At 44.5% G+C, this 20,373-nt stretch overlaps 1 protein-coding gene across 1 annotated transcript in view; it reads right to left on the bottom strand.

Moving 5' to 3' along the window:
• The window catches only part of LOC125324169 (calpain-8-like), a 29,756-nt gene extending 13,801 nt beyond the window's left edge, over positions 1–15,955 (bottom strand). The window contains exons 1-8 of the mRNA XM_048299791.1: positions 15,662–15,955; positions 13,388–13,457; positions 5,528–5,646; positions 4,283–4,416; positions 3,811–3,979; positions 2,847–2,930; positions 1,963–2,048; positions 529–603 (exon numbers count right to left, since the gene is read on the bottom strand). Of these exons, the coding sequence (XP_048155748.1) occupies positions 529–603; positions 1,963–2,048; positions 2,847–2,930; positions 3,811–3,979; positions 4,283–4,416; positions 5,528–5,646; positions 13,388–13,457; positions 15,662–15,898 (974 nt within the window). The 5' untranslated portion in view covers positions 15,899–15,955. The remainder of the gene's footprint in view (positions 1–528; positions 604–1,962; positions 2,049–2,846; positions 2,931–3,810; positions 3,980–4,282; positions 4,417–5,527; positions 5,647–13,387; positions 13,458–15,661) is intronic.
• Positions 15,956–20,373: the final 4,418 nt, after the last annotated feature.

Genomic DNA, 20,373 nt, shown 5'->3' with positions numbered 1-20,373 from the left:
GACCTTGATTGCTTCATGCTGCAAACAGAGGTCTGCTCTCATTTCCCAGTGCCTGATGGCCCATGCAGCTGATTGCACCGGAGGACGGTGGCCGTTTATCCTTCCGGGCTAGGACAGAGTGACATCGGTTCAGCACTGATCCATATATAATCAGATCAGGGTTAGGACAGGCTTTCTATTAGGTCTGAGTAAACAGACTCTTCCCAAGCTGGTAATCTGAACTTTTTCATTGGTGTGTAGCATTTTAGGCAAAAAAAAACCCCTCGAAATGTAGAGCAGCTGAGGTTCATTCTTGCCACCTCATTAATTTTATTACCATCTGGTCTCTATATTTTGGATAAGCACTGAGTTATGCAAGCTCTAATAAAAGGCAATATTTGAATAGGAAGGGGGATAAATAAGAGACTAACAATGCATGCATGTCATTATTAACCCCCTTGGTGCTGGCAGTGTTTCTCCATCCAACTGAAAGGATTGCTTAAGGCACATAAAATGTCCAAAAGAGTAAGCTAAATGAACAATTCTCACCAAAATTCTCCATCATCTACTTGCTTATCCAGAGCCTGTTTTTGTTTGGGATCAACATAATTCCACTCAGGAGCACTGCAGACAAAGCACAAAAGCACACTGTTCAGCTGTTGCATTTTACTCTACAATGAGATCTGAGTTAGATTCTACCACAGGCTGATAAAGGAGAATATATTTCTCCAACAAATAGACCTTGTGCCCCTCCAAATGACAGCACACCCTGCAACCTGACTATGCTGGGCTGGAATCATACTGCTACTGTATTTGCAACAAATAAGCCTTGAATTGAATCTCCCCTGCCAGGTGCCAGAAGGTACAGAGAGACTGGCTGGGTTAGGAAATTTGCAGCCTGAAAGTCAGTCAGAGCTTCTCCATTTTAAGATCTATTGGGGTGCCTGATATCCTCCCTAGGGAAATGATATAACCTCCATTGTTGGGGGTCATGAAAGAACAGGAAAGCAAAAAGGTGGAATCAGAAAATTTACTGCAGAAAACAGCATTGCTCCCTTGCCATTCTGATATTAATGTGCTCAGGAGGGATTCTGCTCTGATCTGCTTCCACATGACAATGCAGTGCTGCACCTGCCTCGGCAAGGGTGCCCCACGGCAAAACAGGTGTGACAAAACCAGGATATGGCATGTGTGTGTGCCTGAGGCACCTTACCTTGAGGCTGAGCAAAGCAGGTCTGAAAAAAGTAAAAGTAATTGTAATGTTATCTTTATTTTCTTTGCTTAATACATCAGCACCCAGGCTGCAGTCAGTCAGGACAGGAAACTGAAAATCTCACAGTGTTGCGTGAAAAAATATATTGTGGCCCAAATGACGGTAAAATTTATGCCATTCTAAATATAAAAATAAAGGAGGTGTTGTCACTACCATGCTCCCAAGATTCCAAGACAGTTGAAGCCTAGACAGTTTCATCTCTGACAGAGATTTTCAAACTTCTGTGTCCTTAGCTTAGTCAGCGTCCCTGCTTTTTCAAGATTCTCAGATAGGTACCAAATACTGGTCTGATTTAGAGCTGAGCAACCTCAGAGTTGAAGCAGAGGTATAATGGTTTATCCCTGCTATAACTCCCAGGAACAGGACTGGTTTGTGTATTTTACTTAGGTCCTGCACCATTGGTAGGATCAGTTTGAGAAAAGTTGTCTTGCAAAACGACGTGTGTACAGCTTGCATTGGGCTGCTCGGAGTTAAACCAAGGGTTGCTGTCTCTGACAAGAAAGCTCTGCCTGAGGCAGGTATTAATGCCCGCTGGACAGAGTGGATCAATATCCAACCTTGGTAATAAATTAATAGTGGTTTATTCCAACTGATTTAGTATCTCTCCTAAATGCGCTTTGTGATTGGATTAACTGCATTGTCCCAATTTAATTCTTAATAGATTCCAAAATACACCAAAGAGAGAGAAGCAGGGGCATATAAAAACCTACTTATCACTCCAAGATCCAGTCCATTCTACTTCACCCCAGGGATTCCTAAGCCTCACTAGTTTCTCTGGCCGTCCTCGGTAATACACCTAAAAGATCCACAACAAACAGAGCCTGAGCACTTCCATTATTCCAATCATCAGAGGGCAGTTGCTTTTCAGATAGGATAAAACATGATTTGTACTTGAATGATGCAGTCCATTACAATTTGCAATAGTTAAAAGACACCTAGATGCCTTCCACCCTTATTTTACATTATCCTGTGCCACCAAGTGAGCCAGTAGCTGCAGCACTCACCACTTCATGTAATGACAGCAACCTGCAAGGAAAAGCATCAGCTACAAACCAGCAGAATATCTACATCCTCAAAAGCAGGAAACATTGCACAACATGGCAAGGTTGGAAGGAGTTTATCTGGCATGGACATCTCTGTAACGATTCCAGTTTCAGAGGAGCAGGAATACCTGGGCTCACTCTCAAGGTGAGACTCACAGCAGAGTTCATCAAAGAGGCTTTTACTCCTTTCCCATCAGCTCTGACTGGCAAAGTACTTGCTCCCACCTCACACAGTATAAACATTTTGGGAGTGGCTGCCTCCTCTCCTGCTTCTCCTTTCTGCATCCTGAATTTTGCTAACAGCTTGGCCCACCTTTATGCTTTGTACCCCAGCCTGTTGGTACCATACAAGTGGCAGACTGCTCCACACCACTACCTGTACAGAGCTTCTGCCCTGGCTGAGTATGACAGGTACTTCCTTTTTCTGTAAGAGGGTGCATAAGTTAGGAACATTTTTACTGTCAGTCACTGAAAGACATCAGAAAGTTGAAGGCACTGCAGTGTTGCAACCCCAAGCTGCTTTCCATGTCGGCCCCAGAGAGGTGGCTTACCTCCTCTGCTCCAGTGATAGAGTAAGCATGTCCTTTTACCAGCTTCAGACTTGTGACTGCTTCTATTTCAGCTGTAGCAGTTATCTGGAGCAATAAAAGTATGCACATTTATGATTATATACTGTGCATGAACTCAGCTTTCATAAGCAAATTAATATGGGGGAAGATATCCAAAGTGGTGTGCAAAATGAATACCAATATTCTTGATGCAAAGTATATTAAATTAAGGTGAGATCCACAGCAAAAGCTGCAGTTTCATGCCCCTCAATATGCAGTCCAAGCACAGAAGAAATTCAAGAATGCACAATGAAATCTAAATCTAAATCCAATGCCCAGCTCAGGTGACAGACCCAGTCCCTTGCAAAGACATGTTCACATGAACTTAGCTCTAGCCTGTCTCAGTCGAGATCCAGTATGTCAAAATTGGAACTCTGGTAATTCTATACACCACAAGGCAAACAAGATAATGAAACAGGATGTGAAAGGTGTGACATTTCCAAAACATGTTCAAACATCATCTCTAACTTGAGAGTGTTTGTATTACAGGTGTCAGTAATCTTTAGGACTGAAAACCAAAGCCAGAATCAGACTACAGGCTACAACAAAGTGTCTCAGCGAGTTTGTCTCTGGCAGTCGAGTGCCTGGAGCTGAAATTACACAAAATTTGAATGAGGAAAGATACTCAGAGAATGAAATTGGAGTTCCAGAAGACCAGTAGGTAGTGGATAGCTCTAAGCATTATCACATGCTGTCATGTAAATAGGGAGACACGATAGAATTGGTTATTAAGAACCTTGTCCAGAGTTTTTGATACTGAAATCAATAGAGGTCTCACATTAATCACAGTTTGTTTTTCTATCAGACCTTCCTGCCTATATCTAACGTTGGTCTGGGCTTTTGTCACAGTATGAACCAGAGCCCTGAGAGGAACAACAAGGAGAGTAAAGCTTTGTCAGCCTCTTACATCGATGGAGCAGCCAAGCAGCGACCCAGATCTCAGAGCCTTCTGGATGATTTGGTACAGGTTTGAAGGAGCCCTCTGCAGCTCATAGGACTCAGAGATGCCTCCAGTAAAATCCTCAAAGCCCTCCACAGTGGACCCTCCTGCTAGAGCTTCATAAGAGCCATTCAATCTGTGGGAGAGATGATAAGAAGGATACAAGGGTCCATCTCTACCTGCAAGCACAAGGTACCACAGAAAGAAGGCTTTATCATTTAGTATCTCTTAATTTGGTTGGTCATCAATGTGACTTGGGGCAACAGAATTAAAGCCCCTTGAAACACAGTTGCCAACACCCTTTATGGACCTAGAGGGAACTGTAAATGCTGGGTGGGGAGGAAGCTGCATTAGAGTGAAGTGTGTTGTGACTGACACCCCCGGCCTGCGCCTCCACCAGGGGCACAGCCAGGGGCACAGCTCCCACCCAGCCCCGTACTTGGCATAGGCCTTCTCCAGCAGCGCGCTCCAGAACTCATTGCCTTCCTCCGAGTGCACAAAGAGCAGCTTCCCGTTCTTGGTGGGCAGCCTGTCGTCCACCACCACGTCCACCCACTCCCCGTACTGCCAGAACTGAGGGAAAGAAGAAAGGAAAAGATGATGGGGGCTGGTGTGCCCATAATAGCTCCACGCTACCATCCTTCTACCCCTTCACCTGTCATCACCTTCCCTTGCATGAGACACTGTAGGGTTTACTCCCATGCTGGATTCCTCTCCTTTGTAATAGAGACAAACTCCTCCCAGCTGTGGGGAGCATTCAGCAGGCTTCTTAATGCTATCTTTGATTTTGCTGATAGGAAATATTAACAGCATCTTGTTACACAAAACATCAAAACCACTGTCTGAACATGTAAACTGAGTTTACACGGTGGACAGCCCAGAAAGCCAGCATGGAGATCGGATACTCTAAACTATCTCAAGGCTCAATCCTTAGGGAAATAAAAACCAATACCCCTGTAAAAATGCTGCAAGGAGAGGTCATCTAAAGGGGAAACACTCAATAGAGCTAATCCCTTCTGAAAATACTAGGAAATGTGTGAAACATTCCTAGTGCTAAATTTTGGCCTGAAAGCTAGAAATGTTTACTCCAGGATTTGCTGCATTCCTGAAAGGAGAGATGATAATTCACACCATAACACTCACAGGTGAGCTGGTGCAAGGGATAGGTAGGTATGTGTTTGAAAATTTCTGTCATCACCGGAACAGCTCCTTTAGCTTTGCAGGGTAATTCCACACTGCTCCAACCTGAGCCTAACCTCCAGTCAAAGCAGGTTGGCTAAATCCCAACAGTCTGGGTCCACAGGCAAGGAAATAAAGGCAAAGCAGGGAGGGAAGGGGAGGAAAGAGAAGGAATCACACAAGCCTGAATTCACTTTTAACAGCTGGCAGCAACAGAGCTTGGTTTGGGCTCACACAACCTAATGGTTCAGCTCAGTTTACAAAATCTGTATAACTCCCCAGAGCCCCATCAGCAAGTAAGACAGCAGAAACTCAGCAGTGAGCAGGTCTCATTTAACATTATTTAACTCTGTTCTAATTTTCTTTCTCTCTCCCCCATCAACTTCATGTACACACTGTAGCTGTTGATTATTTCACTTGCTCCAAACAACAACAAAAAAAGCTGCTTCTAGTTAAATACTAGCATTTTCCTCTTTCATTCTCAATCCCCTGATCATGCAGGTACCTGGAAATGAAAGATTCCAGCATAGTCCTTCTGGAAACTCTGAGCCTTGGGAACAACACGGAACAGAATATCTGGATTCAAAGTGAGAGATGCAATGGCAGCTAGGAGCCAGCAATCACCTAAAAACACACATTACAAGGAAGAAAAGTTCATTAATAACTCCATTAAGTCATGCTCTCACCTGGACTAAAATGCCAGCAATAAGAACTATGCCAGACTCAGTACTGGTTCAGCAATCCATTATTGTTCTGTTATTTCTCTCTTTTGCTCATTTGCCACTCACCCAAAACACACAGGTATCTTGGGGCTCCTGAGGCTGACCATGGTAGTAATTTCAATGGTCTAGTTTGTGCTTTGATATTTTTAATGAAGCTGTGAAAACAGGCTGCTTTACCTAAGCTTGTTAATGCCCTCAAGAGACCAAGAACATAGCCAGAAGGAGAAGGCATTTGAGGTATGTGAGTTGCAAAGCATGGCTGGGCAGGACAGAGTTAATGATCTGTGGTACTTTAACTAGACTCAAGCTACCACACCTTCGGCAGACAAGGGCTTAGAAGAAGTCCAGAAGAGGGCAAAAGCTCTGGCTTGATAGAAGGATGGTGGGACTTCCATTCCTATCTTTTGGAGAAGATTCGTTGGATAGCAGGAACATTTGTGGGCCTGCTCCTTCTCAGCCCTTTATTTGAAGGTCTGAACTTGAACTTAGAGCTATTGCTAGAGATTTGCCCAGCAGTCTAATGGCAGCTGAAGTCTCCCAGGACCTTTGTGAGAAGGCAAGTCCTGTCTTTGGCCCATTCCTTACCCTGGAAAGGCTGGGCTTGCTCAGCCCTCCCTGGAGGCTCTGTGCCTTGCAGCTGGAGCTGTTTGCTGGGTTGGTTACCTGTTTATTGAGGATTGGAGGCTGGGTAAGCAGAAGCCTCTGTCACACCAAAGGTGGTGCCCCTGGGAAACTCAGTGACTCGTGGTGTTTGCACACTGCAAACAGCAGGAAGAACTTCTGTGATTCTGTTTTATTTCTGAGGTGTGCAGACAGCCTAAGAAAACAAAACTGCTCTGAAGGTACTAATATTTTCCTGGTTCCCTGAGGATTATATGTGCCAAGATGTAGTTCCTTTGTGCGGGTGCATATCCTGCAGAAGGAATTAGCATTGCAGCTCTTGCTTCAGAGGAAATAAGTGAATTGAGAAACCAAGGAAAGAGTTTAATCTGCAGCAAGGTTGAACATCCTAGAGCAGCAGTTAACCCTTTATATTGACTTGGGGTTTATGATTTATTGCCATGGTGAACACAAGTGTAAAAGTAGGATACAGGGACTTGCTGGGTGCTCTCTGCTGCCTGTGCCCCACGGGGAGGTACCCACATGGCTCCTATGAGCTGTTTTGGGAAACCTCTGTAAAGAAGTGTCCCTGGTGTGATGACCTCTAACCACCTGAGCTGGCTGATCACATTATGGGTCCAAACCCAGGATATGTAATATGATATATTTCTACCCATTTTGCCAGCCCAGGCCTTTCTACAGAAGAGGGAAACCCCATTCTTAGTATGTGAGGTGCTGCTTGAGCCTTCCCCCAGAATTCTCTGCCTTACCTTGGGTACCACATTCAGAAAAAGCATTCAAGCTGGAAGGAGGCAGACAAATGGTTGGATTGCCTGCTTCTTCCCATCCACCTGCATTTCTTATGAGAAGAGGTTAAAAAATTTTGTCCTGCTCATCCTACACAAGTGAAGTTTTAAGAGCAAGTGTGAGGCAGGTTAAATGCTACTTTGCAGAAAAGCTGTTTGAGGCAAGAGCTCTTAGTTGAAAGATACCTCCTTTGCAGAGAAGATAAAATAAAGGGATTGTGACGTGTTTAAAGTGGAAATAGGGAAAAGATTATACTCTGCATATAGAATAGAAAGTCCAGAAGCCACAGACTATAGAACATGAGCAAAAACCTTCTCAAGGAGGGATCAACTTGCTGACCTGGAATTTTCCTCCCAGCCTTAGGTACTTATGTAAAAAATAAGCAAAACTGTAAAAGCACAAGGTGTGGGGGGAAAAAAGGCTTTAAGAACCTCCTCTCCCAAGGAAACGTAGAAGCAGGAAAAAAATGAGACTGAGAACACTCAGATCTGCTTTGTATCTATTTCTTTGAGGCTTTCCTTGGTACAGACGTATGCCTTAAGCTGTTACAATTTCTGTTTTCCTTGAAGAGGTAGAAATAATGGTGATAAGTCTGGGGAATGGATTTTCAGAAGAGGAAGATGAAAAGCCTTATCGAGTTAGAACTGAAATCCTCATTTTTCTGATGCTCTGGCTGTCCCCGGCATACTGTGAAGTGCAGGAGATTATTTCTGAGAAGGTGGCAAGATGGGGGTCCCTGGTGCTCCTGTTGTGTCCCTCCACCCCGTGAGACCAGAGAAAGCCTGCAGCAGTGACAAGGTGGTGCTCTCCCAATGTGCAACACCTGGAAGGGTTTCCCCTTCCTGGTCCTGGCCAGGATTTTGAAGCCAGTGAATGCAAAACTACTCCAGGCTTTGCTGAGGGTGGTGGATGTTGGATGCACAATTAGGCAGAAGATTCAGTGAAATGAGGGGGGTTTCCTTAAATACTCTGTTTACTTCCCTGCCTCAGAACTAAACAATTTCAGAATCTCAGCCCAGAGGATGCCAAATGCAGCGTGAAATCCTTTAAGGCGCCTTTCTTACAGCATGAATTAACTTCTTAGCGTCTGGGAGAGTGAGTGACGTGGGTGCTGCTGCCTGTCTCCAACACACCAGTGCAGTCTGACCCCCCAGGGAAGCATTTCAGGACATGCCTGCTCAAAGCACACCCAGGAAGAATTGTGTTGGAAGAATTGCAGTGGTGAACTTGGCCTTAAAAGCAGCCATGCCTGCCTTGAGCACTGCAGAGTCCTATCTCCAAACCTCACTTTCCGGGGCCTAATATCGTTGACTAAGCTTGTGCCAACCAAAAGGAACCAGCTGGGAATTGGCTGCTGCACAGTAACTTGATAAAAATGGAAGTGTGTCTGAATGTAGATGGTTTGGGGGCATCTTTATGTAGTGGAGGTGCATGACATTCAAGCTCCTGTGATGATTACTTTCAGAGGATGTAGGAATCTGTCCATATCAAGGAGCTTCCACGATGGGGCCTAAACTGCGCAGTTGGCCTCTTACCTTCTTCTATACCACAATGGGATCCTGGCCTATTAACAAGCTTTCTCAACCCTACTAGATAATATATGACTAGTTCTAAAAGAGTACAAATTGACAGTTCCTGTTCCCTTTTTCAAAGTTCAACATCATTTTGCCAGCAGCAAGTTTCAGAGTTTAGTTTGTGGTTGTGCCTACAGGACAGCACAAGAGCCCAGTCTTCCCAGAAAGGCACCTCATGTAGGACCACTCAAACTTGTTCTGGTTCAGCAGCAGGTTGTAAGTAATCTTTCACACTGTGAGGAAACTATTTTATTCCATTCCTAAAAAGGGAATATTTTTGAGGGAGAGAAAAAGAGGCCAATTGACCAATTAATTAGAATTTATTTCAAATAGGCTCATAGTTGGAAAAATGACAATATCAAAAAGCATTTCTGCTCACCATATGGGTGTGAAGTTGCAGCATTTTAGCTTATAAAAATAACTATTTTTTTGAAAAAGCCTTCTCAATATCAGCCCTGCAAGGCTAAATCACTTATGGACACATATCACTGCTTCTGGTCAGTCTCATATTTCATGAACAAAAGTTTCAGAGAAGTACCAGTTAGTGTTTACTGCTGCTGCTGAATGTCCTGAAAAGAAGCCAGCTTGATTCCTGGATCTGAAGTCATTTGAAATGGCAGTAAAGTGAAATTTTGGTTTTTTAATTTTTTTTTTTTAATTTAAGCAATTCTGACCTTGAGATTGTGGTGGAAAGGGTAAACATGAAGCCTAGCTGTGCCTAGCTCCTGTGGCTGTGTCTGTGTGTATCTATATCTGTATCTATATCTATATCTCTATATCCATGTGTGATCTTGGAGAATTACTTTGACTGCTAGTGCATTTGAAATAGAATCCCTTGCTGCTCACAGATGTCCTGAGTTGGCTCATGTTCTCAGTGCTGCCCAGGCAGCTCCTGGTTTACAGAGATAATCAAATTGCTGCAGCAAATAATGAATCCTTGGTGATCTGGGAGCCCAGCGACTCCTCTGTATTGATGATGTTTACCCAAGCATGCTCCACTTGCAGAGGCCATAAAATAAATGAGAAATTTGATTAGTTTCAGTTGCTCCAGAGCTGTGCTCAGTTTCTGTTTAGCTACCATCAGAGTGTCTAGACACAGAGCATCTAAACTCTCCTTTGAACTAGAGATGGTGAATTTCAGCCAAAAGTCTGAGTGTCTGGTTCCAGGATGCAACTGGACAGCACAGAGGCATTTCTGTCCTGACTCTGTTCTGGCTTGTTGCTATTTCAGCAGTGTCTGGTGTTCAGAAAGGATCCAAACACAGTGCTGTGGCTCTTGCTTCCTGGATCACCAAGCAGCTTTGACTCTCAGCTTTAGTCTCTGCTGGAAGCCCTCCTTCAGAGCTTATAGTACCTGGGGCATCATACCAGACATCAAGGAAGCACTGACCCACTAGCTTATAACTTATGGTAGTGTAGGTTGCCTCTGCTCTGAGATTTCTAAAGACTTTCTGAGGTTTTCTATGGAAATGAGTTTTGTTCTGCAGCTTTTAACAGAGAGGCAAAGGAGAATCCAGCAAAGGAACAGGCTTTCTTCTCCCTGGGGTCTCAAAGTTGTTAGTGAATGTATTTTTGACATCAGTGGGTTATATTTGCTAGAACCAGGATATCCAATATCCCTGAGCCCACGGGATTGAATGTCAGAAGGTCCCTATATTAACACCTACAGCAAAATAAGTGAACAAACCCAGAACTATTAAGTTCTCTCCTGCCTACAGCCACTTCAAAGGCTCCCTCAACAGGTATCAGATCTATCTCAGAGCTGTCAGGCTTTGGTTTGTTCTCCAGGACACCTGTACTCCCCTCAAATCTGCCTGTAGGATAAGGCATGCACAAAGCACACGTGGGGTGGGCTCCTGGGCTGGTGTGACTTGGTGCATTTGCCTTGGCTTCAAGGAACTCCTCCAGCTGCCAGCCCAGGCCCAGGGAGCTGCCGTGCCTGGAGTGGCCTCTGGGCGTTCAGAACAAAAGGCAACTCATGAATATAAATTGTGTGGATCTAGAAAGCTAATATTAAACGGAGGGAGTTTCAGTATGTTTTATATTATTTAAATTAAATGTATGCCACTTACTTCTTAAGAACTTCTGCAAGCAATCCTCGGGTTAACTTATTCAGATAGCGGCAAGAAAACTTCATAAGTCACCTTTAATAACCAAGACTATGTGACTACATTTCAAGTTGTTACTAGGCTATCAAAAAGATATGGTTCAAAGAACGTTTAAAACATTTCAAGTCTTTCAAGTCCCCATCAAACTTCCCAAGCCGATATTCATCTAGCTTACGCTGTTGTCAAAGAAATAAGTTTAATGGAGTGAGACTAACTCTGCGTTTTCTTGTTCCTTTTGTTCCCATAAACCCAGACCTGCAGTGCTATTCTTAAAAGAAAAGAAACATGTCAGACAATATTATTAAAAATAGGCTCTATTTCCCTAAAGGACACGTTAGTCAGTCACATGTGTGGCTTATGTAAATATGTAATCAGGGTCTGTTTCAATAGAAGTGTTTTAGTAACAAGGACTTTGATATTCAAGGTATTGGATCAAATACCAAAAAGCTTAGTATGCCTCAGAGATGTAAAGCAAATACCTGAAGGCTAGAAGGGAAATCCCATGCCTGCAGTTTATTTTTGTGAAGGGTCAGTGTGTGTAGAAGTAATTGCAAGCAGCCTTGCAGAAACAAATTGGATTATCTTTCATTATTTTCTCCTTTTCTTCTTTTTTTTTTTTTTTTTTTTGTGTGTGTGAGAGAGAGAGAGAGAGAGAGAGAAAATCAAGCTCCTAATAAAAGCAGAATCAGATTTTGGGGTTTTTCTTCTAGGTTTGGGGTAGCTTTCGGGACCAGCCCTTGGGTTACTGCCCACCAAAAGCTGTCTTGGGAAAACCCAGAGCAAGGCACCATCCACAGATTCACAGGAGGTTTTGGGGTCCAGTTCTGTTGTTACCACTACATGACGGATTTTGGCCCTGATCTCTAATGAAAGCCCATTTAGCACAAGGGACTGGGACTCTACAGAAACATTCAGCAGGTGACAGAAATAGAAAAGTGCTCAGGGTATTTGTATTCAGTTTCTAGGCTAAACACAAATAACGCACTGGCCTCTTCTAGTTTAAGAACAGATAATATTTTTCAGTCCTATAACTTGTAAACTGTCAGGGAAAATGAGGTTTTACTTCAGATGTATGTTCTTAATTTTTTTTTTTTTTTATGCCATTATAGAAACTTTCCAAACAGGAGGTGACAAGAAATGTCGCTTTTACTACTTACTTGAGCCATTCTCCTGAAATACAGTAAGTGATTTCCCCATACCCTATTCCAGCATCCACCAAATAAATATCTTGGAACAAGTATATGATTGGGCATCTTATTTTTAGCATTTGGAGTACAAGCCCACACACCAGGGAATTTTTTAGCAATTGCTTTAATAGTGCTGTGTTTACAAGAGCAGCACTGGTGTTATTTATCGCCAACGACTTGCAGAAATTGTTTCAATCTCATTTGCACAATGGATGTGCTGGAAGACCAGTGAGGTCAGGAGTACTGCAGTTAGCAGCACAGGAGGGAGAAAGGCTGATTTCTCTGTGTCTAATCTATCAAATTCTCATTACAAGAGTTTCAGCCTTCTCGCCTCTCAGTGCAGTCAAGGGTTTGCTGCTGCTGTCCTCTGCAGCTGGATCTTATCAGCGAGGCAGGCAGGGAAAGCAGCAGCTACTCCAAGAGGGAATAAAGTCCCCTTACAGCTCCCTTCTGGCCACTTGCACAGCAGCTCTGTTTAGCCAAAGGCAAGCACTGCAGAAAAATAGGTAAGGAAGTTGTTTTATGACGGATGTCTGGGAGAGGATGAGTGCTGCCTGAGAGATACCACCTCTGCATCAGGCCCTGATTTGGGGAGCTGAGCAGCACTGCCCTTTTTGTCTATGTGGCTAGTGCCTGGTTGCTCCTGTTCCTGCTCACAGCTCTACATGAAATGCTGTTCAAGCAGAAAGGAGTGTTCAGCATGAAGGGCTTGGAACAATTTATTTGTTGTGGATGGTATTACAAAGTTTACATTCTCTGTTCATCTTTTTATCATGTGGTCCTTGTTTCTAACTCATGCTTGGACCACCCTGCTTGACACAAAATGGCACATCATAGACCCAGCCCCTCTACTAAACCAATTCCTGCTCTGTTCCTTGGTTGTTGTGTATTTGTTTGGTGTGAAACTGAGGCTGGAACTTGCTCTGCCTCCCAAATAAAAATCCCTAAGGACTAGGCTACAGCAGAAAGCTTCCCTGGTGTCCCTTGTCCCCCGAGTCTTTGGAGCTGCTCTTGCTGGCATGGGCACAAATCCCACTCTCTTGCCTCAGGGCAAGTGCTCTCACTATTGGGTTAGCATCCACCTCTGTATTAAGGGGTCAAAAGCAAACCAGTTTTATGTTCCACATAATTACTTCCCTTCTCCAGGAGACAGTTTGGTGTCTTCCAATTTTGCACAGCTCTTACAAGCCCATATGTACCCTGTCTTGGGCAGCAGTGCTGCTATGTGAGTCCTCTTCTTGGGTATCTGTCCCTCCATACTATGTCTGGGAGACAGCCAATAAAACAGTCCATGTATCAGGAGTTTTTAAATGAAGCTTCATTTCTTTTTCTTCTTCCAAAACAAAATTCAGAAGCACTGTACGTACCCAGCTCTCCTTGGCAGACATCTGTTCGGGTAGCTCCTCCAACTATAAACTGAGGGTTGGCACATAACTCCTGAAAAGACACGATTTCAAAGTTTGCATCATCCTCTCTGGTCTGAAAAGTTCCCTTTACTTCTTCCTTGTTTCAATATTCAAAAATTATTAAACACTTTCAGCATTTCTTTAAAAATATATCCTTTCTCCTCTGTCTGATTAACAGGGTCCCAGGATAACATCTCCTTATTAAATTGAGGAGTGCATACTTTTTTTTTGAGGCAAATCCTGACACCCTTTGTTACTAGCCACTGTCAGTGACACTACTGAGAATTTTTTCTACTGTGGAGACAGAGATGAAAATTCACCTCAGTGTTTACATCTTACTTTATCTTGCTGAGATTTTGGTTCAAGCAACACAAATGAGTTTGTGACTGTGGCTGCTGCCTGTGCCACTGGAACTGCGCTGAGTTTCCAGTGCCAACAGTGTGGAGGATGTTCCCCCACCCTGACCCTGCTTCCTGGGAGGCCAACCACACAAATGCTTTTATTAGCAACAACCCCCCTTTCTTCCTGACCCTTTGGATCCAGCCAAGTAGGTTATGGCAACGACTGTCACTCCTATCCCAACCCTGAGCTCTCCAACAACTCATGGCCTATATTAGGAAGTTATTATTGTCTCTCTAGAGACAAAAGCCTTTTCTGTTTTTCTGAGAATTTTCCATGAGCTTCTGGATGGCAGCAAGGAGCGGTTTATAGGAAGCCTAACTTGGCAAACAGGGTTGAGGACAGTTTAGGCAGTCACCAGCTCTCCTCGAGAGCAGCAGTTGTCAGCACCCTGTGGAGAGACAGAGACAACCCACGACTTCTTGTGTATGATGAAGAGCCAGTTTGTGAATTTCCTCTCCAACAGGCATCATCTCAGCTACATCCTTTTGCTTCTGTCAAGTGGAGAGGAGTCCAGCAGTAGGTTACCCATCACACCGAAGAAGGTTTTGTGTAGTTTTTTTCTCTCCTCCCTCCGAAGTGGTGCACCTGGTGTCAGTCAGCTGCATATGACTTATTACTCACCCAGATACCTGTCCTTCCTGAGCCACTCCCAAGTGCCACATGCACCTTTCACACAGCTGAGTTTCCCCTCAGGGGTCCCACACGGGTTGGTCTCTGGCAGGCAGAGCTGGGACATTTAACCCTGTTGGATCTCAGCCCTCAGTTATTCTTACCCTGCTATGCTTGTGGCTGTGTCTATGCCTGCAGCAGGCTCAACATTGTTCTTTTATGAGAAACCCAAGTCTAATTTAATGAGTTTTCTAAGGCTGATCTTCTCCAAGGATAGGCAAAGCCAAGACACATCCGTGGTGCTTGCTGAGGTAACATCCAGGTGCCAGAGTGAGGTGCTGATGGAAAAATGGGATTGCCAGGGGTATTAAACCTCGAGTTACTACACCTGCAAGTTTCTGTTTCTCACTTTTCAGGTGAAAAAAAAATAAAACCCCAAGCCTTGAAATTTTCTGTTTTTCTCATTCTCCTTTCCTCCACCAGATGGAGGTAAGTAATTGGGTGGGCGGGGGGGGGGGGGAGGTGTCCCAATTTTTTTTACTATTCCTTGATGTTGCAAGATGACAAAGGAGAAGTAAGTAGGGACGGAAATAAATGACTGAAAAATGAGAGAGCAGAAAAATCTCTGAAGCCCTGATTTTGTCACTCAAAAAAAAAAAAATCATCATCTAATCTTTGCTGATGAAAATTACTTTCCTAGAATCAGAGGCCATTTCTAGGATATATTTATTTAGGTAATAGCATTTCCAGTCAGTTGCTATTTAACTGTTACAGGCAGCTTGACGTGAGGCAGAGGATTTTATTTAGGTATGAACCTGATTTCCTGAGGGGCACAGTGGCAAGTCCTGGGTGTGGGTGCTGTTACAACTGACAGTCGATGGCACTTGGGGTGGCCGACAGACTGGCTGGATATATGTGGGGCTTTTGCATCCATCTCCAGATTGGACCTGTAGCTCTCTGGAGCTGGAATGGACAGGAAGAAACCAGGTTGCCGTGAAGCAATTATAGGACTCCCTGCTTTATAATGGGCTTAGAAGATAATGATTTCTTTTCCCACCCCCTTTCCAAACTTGCTTCTGCCAACCTTGGAAGTAAAGCAAGACAAGAAACAAGACATACAGAAACAGTGGATATTCAGGCTCACCACTGATTTAGCCTGGCTGTTCAGCTGGGCTTTGGTTAGACTTGCACCCAGTGAAACAGGCAGTTACAGAGCACTCTTACCGTGGGGCGCTTCCAGACTATCCCCTGGGTTTTGAAGGAGTATGGTCCCAGGTCCCGGTAGCCCAGAGCAGAAGGACAGGCTGGGAACTCTTCATCCTTGAACAGTGTACCAGTCTGCAGGCACTGCTGCTTCAGGGCTTCATAGTCCTGCTTCAAATACTTGATGGCATTCCTGTTGGATCCCAGCCCGTCCGCTGCTGCTCGTTCTTGGCATAGTCTTGCTGTGACCCTGGACATGCTGCCCACCCTCCCAGTGTGTGCTGCAGCTCTGCCTTTGCCTCCTGGGGGAGAGGAGGTGAGTATGGGCAGGCAGCCAGCTCGGGTGGAGCCAAGGACTGCCCTAAGTGCTCCAGCAGCCCTGGAGGGAGGAGGCACCAGGAGTGCAAATACGTACTGGGGAGACGGGCGGGAGCTTCAGCCATCATGGCTGGGATTATGGACACTGCCTGCTGCTACTCCCACGGTATTTGGGTTTTTTTGCTGTCCCTTTTTAAAATACTCTTTTAGCAAGAAGCCACAGAGAACTTTTTGCAGACACACCTGTTAACAGGTGGAAAGAAACTGTGTTCATTCCATGTGCTGAAAGTCAGGTTTAAGGATCAGTCCTTTAAAAATCCAGGTGAAGATGGTTTAGAACTCCTTTCCCCCTTCTGAGATCAGGCTCTGTGCTGTTGGAGAGCTGTGCAGCCACATAAAACCTGGAGCTGGCTATCTATTGCTACAGCTTACATGGCTGTGGTGATGCCATGGAGTTTTAAAGCTAGGGAAAAGCTGAACCCACTTCTGGCTTAAATGACGAGGTTTTTTTTAAAAAGACCCCTCTCTTTGGTACTCTCAAAGCAGTATGAATTTATAATTTAATTTATTAGCAACAAGAGATGTGAACTTGACAGAGCTAGAGCTGGCCACTTGCAGAGGGCAAGGATACGATCCAGGAGCATGTCTTAGGCCAAAAATGGGAAATTGTTTCACTAGATAGGAGGGAAGCTGGTAAGCCCCACTACCCCTCTCCAGTGTCACCTTGGGCAGAAGTCACTAAAACATCATCTATAAAAACGGGGTCTTGTCTCAGCTAGTGAGAGATTACCCATCATATTTACAGTCTTCTGGTGCTGTTTCCTGCATATAAAATGTTTACAGGCTGAAAACAAAGAAAGCCTTGGGTGAAAAAGGCTTTATAGACCTCAGGAAATAGTGGTTCCTGTTCTGGTAGGAGAAAAACTCCATTTCCACCCTGGCAACCCCATTTTGTACTGACACAGGGGTGCACATGTCCCTGGCAAGGCGCCTGCAGATGTCTGGAGGTTCAAAAACTGACGGCGGAACTATTTTCCACGAAGCACAGCTGCTCTCTGCTGTCATCCTGTATAATGACTGGGATTCCCCAGAAAGCCACTGCATGTCCAGCTGAAAGCTGGGTAAACAGTAACTTTGTTGGCCAAGGAGCATGTTTGATGACTACCTCTAGGTAAATTTAGACAGAAGGTGTGGGGAAGGGAAGAGAGAATTTTTAAGGACTGAAACCTGGTGAGATAAGGAGTCCAAACAGAGCGTAGCTGGGTTGTTTGTCTGCAAATATTTGAAGAGAGTGAATGCAAAGGAGGAAACAAAATTACTTGATCAGGTCCAGGTAGTGGAGGCTGGGCTGAGGGAATTAATATATCAGTTACCCCAAAATTAAACTAATACTGTTGAAATTGAGTAAAGGAAAAGGATGGCCAGCATTTTATCCCTGTTGCATTTCAGTATTTCCAGGTATGTCTGCGTATTGAACCAGAGTGAGGAGTGGAATAACAAAAGGTTGAGGGGAAGGTTTTTTCTTTCCAGGGTGGATTTGTTTTTCCGTCCAATAGACCTACTCAGGGGTACCCACTTTCTTTGCTCATGGAGCAGAATACTGCTTTCTTTCCTACCCTGCACCAGTGCCTTGTGCTGAAATTCCCTCTCTTCCTGGGGTCCAGAGGAATGCTCCCACTTTGCTGTGATTGCTGTAAGCTGCAAGTTTGGTGACATTGTTCATGGAAAAGCATGGTGCTCCAGAAATTGGAAAAGGTAATTTTGAACATTTTGAATATTTTGTTCTCCATGCACTTTTTCAGACATACACTTGTTATGCTGTGTGCTCTGTAGCTCCAGTTGCCACTAGATGTGAGTAGGCACGGCAGGAGTGAAGCTTTGTGCATCACCAGAGTGTAACAGGGAAAGACAGACAAAAGGTAGGAGCACCTCCCCTGTGGACACAGGCTGAAAGAACTGGGGTATTTCAGTCTGGAGAAGAAAAGCCTCCAGGAAGACCTTAGAGCACCTTCCAGTTCCTAAAGGAGGTTACAAGAAAGCTGGAAAGGGAATTTTTACAGGGTTTGTAGTGATAAGACAAGTGGGGATGTATCTTCAAACTAACAGACAGGAGGTTTAGATGAAACATGAAGTAGAAATTCTTCACTATAAGAACAGTGAGCTCTGGTACAGGTTTCCCAGAGAGGATATGGATGTCCCATCCCTGGAAGTGTTCAAGGCCAGGTTGGATGGGCCTTTGGGGAACCTGTTCTAGTGAAAGGTGTCCATGCCCATGGTAGGGGGATTGGAACAACATGGTATTTAGGGTCCCTTCCAACACAAACCATTCTATGATTCTATGAAATACAATCAGATTTTAATAATAAATTTCAGTTTTCACATTTGGAAAGAGGCTGAGGAGGGAGGCTCCTCTTTTCTCTGGGGGAGGCTTGGACCAGGTAACCACCCAGTGTGTCCACCACAGCTATTTGATTTTAGTGATCCGTAGCACAGCACTTCAAATCCATTTTCCTTGATTAGCAGCAGCATGATTTGTGTAGCAAGTAATACACAAGCACCATCTAGAGGATATAAAGAAGAGGAGATGATGATGACTGTATAGTTGACTACAGCAACAGCTGACAGTTGTATTACAGGAGGAAAAGTTTTCTGGTTCCCCATGACTCAAAAACTGCTGCTGAAGTGGCATTAACCCCTAGGGTTAACAGTTATAACAATTATTTTGGCTTTTGTTGCTCTGGGATTTGCATATTTTTGCCTGGCTTTTGCTGCTCTCCTTTCCCTCTCCCCTTTTCTTGATGACAGCGAGAGTATGAGGGGAATAGGGAAGAACCAATTAAACCAGGAAAATGCATCACCTGGGTTTCAAAGAAGAGACTGAAAATTCCATGCAGTCAGGACTGTTCTGTATATGGGGAAATCTTTAGCAGAAAATAACTGCCAATTACCCAGCAGTTCCAGATACATTTCTGATATAGTACATTAGAGAGAAATGAGAGGGCTCTCCTGTACTGCAGCACTTGGCTAATGAGGATTACATCTGCTTTGCTGTACTGTAGACCCTGCAGCATGAAAACAGATCTGTTTGATTCTGAGAGCTTGCCTTCTCCTATTCTAGATGTATGGGCTCCTACCCACCCTACTGCTGTGAAAATGGAGTGACTATCAATAGGAAGACTATTGGGAGCTGTGAAAGTTCCTAAATGTTTGTCTCCAGAATTATTGTTTTAGAGGTTGCAATATTTTATCCGAGTGTTTGGGGAGGGAAGGGTTGCTACAGGCTGCAGCCTGGCAGGTTCCCCATAGGGAAACACATCTGAAATTAGCTCTGATTCTGCTTGTTTATTTTATAAAAGCCATAAAACTGTTGGTGCCTGAGGAGAAGGAAGATGATATCCTGCAGAGGCAATATCTGCACCCCAGGTGTGAAGCTCCACAACACAAGTTGGGCTGATCCAGAATGATAGTTCAGCACTATGGGAAGGAAGCTGGGAAGGATAGCTGGGTTTTGCAGGATGACCCAGGTCTTTCTGACACCTCACCTTGTGATGTTGGGGAAAGCTCAGTACCTCTCCAGATCCCAGCCTCAGACAGCAAAGCAATTCCCTTCCTCATGAAACATCACTACTGCTACTGCAAGCCTCTTCCTCTGGGAAACCACCCTCATCCTAGTGAGGACAGGGCAGTTCCTGGGAGGAAGAACAGGAGCCCAGCAGGTGCATAGACCCATTCCTCCCTTCCTGAGCTGTTGGCCATTTGTTCTCAGTATCCATGTATAGTGAAAGGGCAGAGGAGCAAGGGAGAGGAGGGATGGTGCAAGGCCAAACAGCTCCGAGTTACTCACAATTGCTGAGTGTGGGCATAGGGAATGACAAGCCCATCCTGCCAGAAACTCCATGCTGTGAATGGCAGCTGGATGCTCCTCATCAGGAACCAGAATGAGCTGCTGCAGCAACAGCTGAAACCACTCACTTGCAAAATGTGAGAGTTGGTGACGTCTTTGAAGAGCTGCAGATGTGCAGGGAGATGAAGAAGAAGATTTCTCTTTCCTTCTGAAGTTTACTGGTTTTAGGGAGACACAAGTGGGCAACTATTCATGGGACTGCTGCTTTTACCTAAGAGCATTACACTGGTCTCACAGTCAAATGGAAATCACCTCTTTCTTTAAAGAAAATGGGCATATTGTGTAAATACGTAGAAAATGAAGGAACTGGCTCAGGTAGTGCTGAAAATAACTTCTTTCCCTCTTACTGTGGACTCCCATCCACATCTGCTGCTGGGCTGGAAGTGGAAGCAGTTGACTTGTTGACTTACCTGGCTGCAGAGGACTTTGTGGGCAGGCTGTTCAGATGGCTGCTGGGACAGCCAACTTCCCATATAATAAGATAAATTCTGTATTACACCAATATATCCTT

The sequence above is a fragment of the Corvus hawaiiensis genome, chromosome 3, assembly GCF_020740725.1.
Source record: "Corvus hawaiiensis isolate bCorHaw1 chromosome 3, bCorHaw1.pri.cur, whole genome shotgun sequence".
Taxonomy (NCBI): Eukaryota; Metazoa; Chordata; class Aves; order Passeriformes; family Corvidae; genus Corvus; species Corvus hawaiiensis.
Note: the sequence above shows the minus strand (reverse complement) of the source record. Positions and strands in the feature narration are given on the sequence as shown.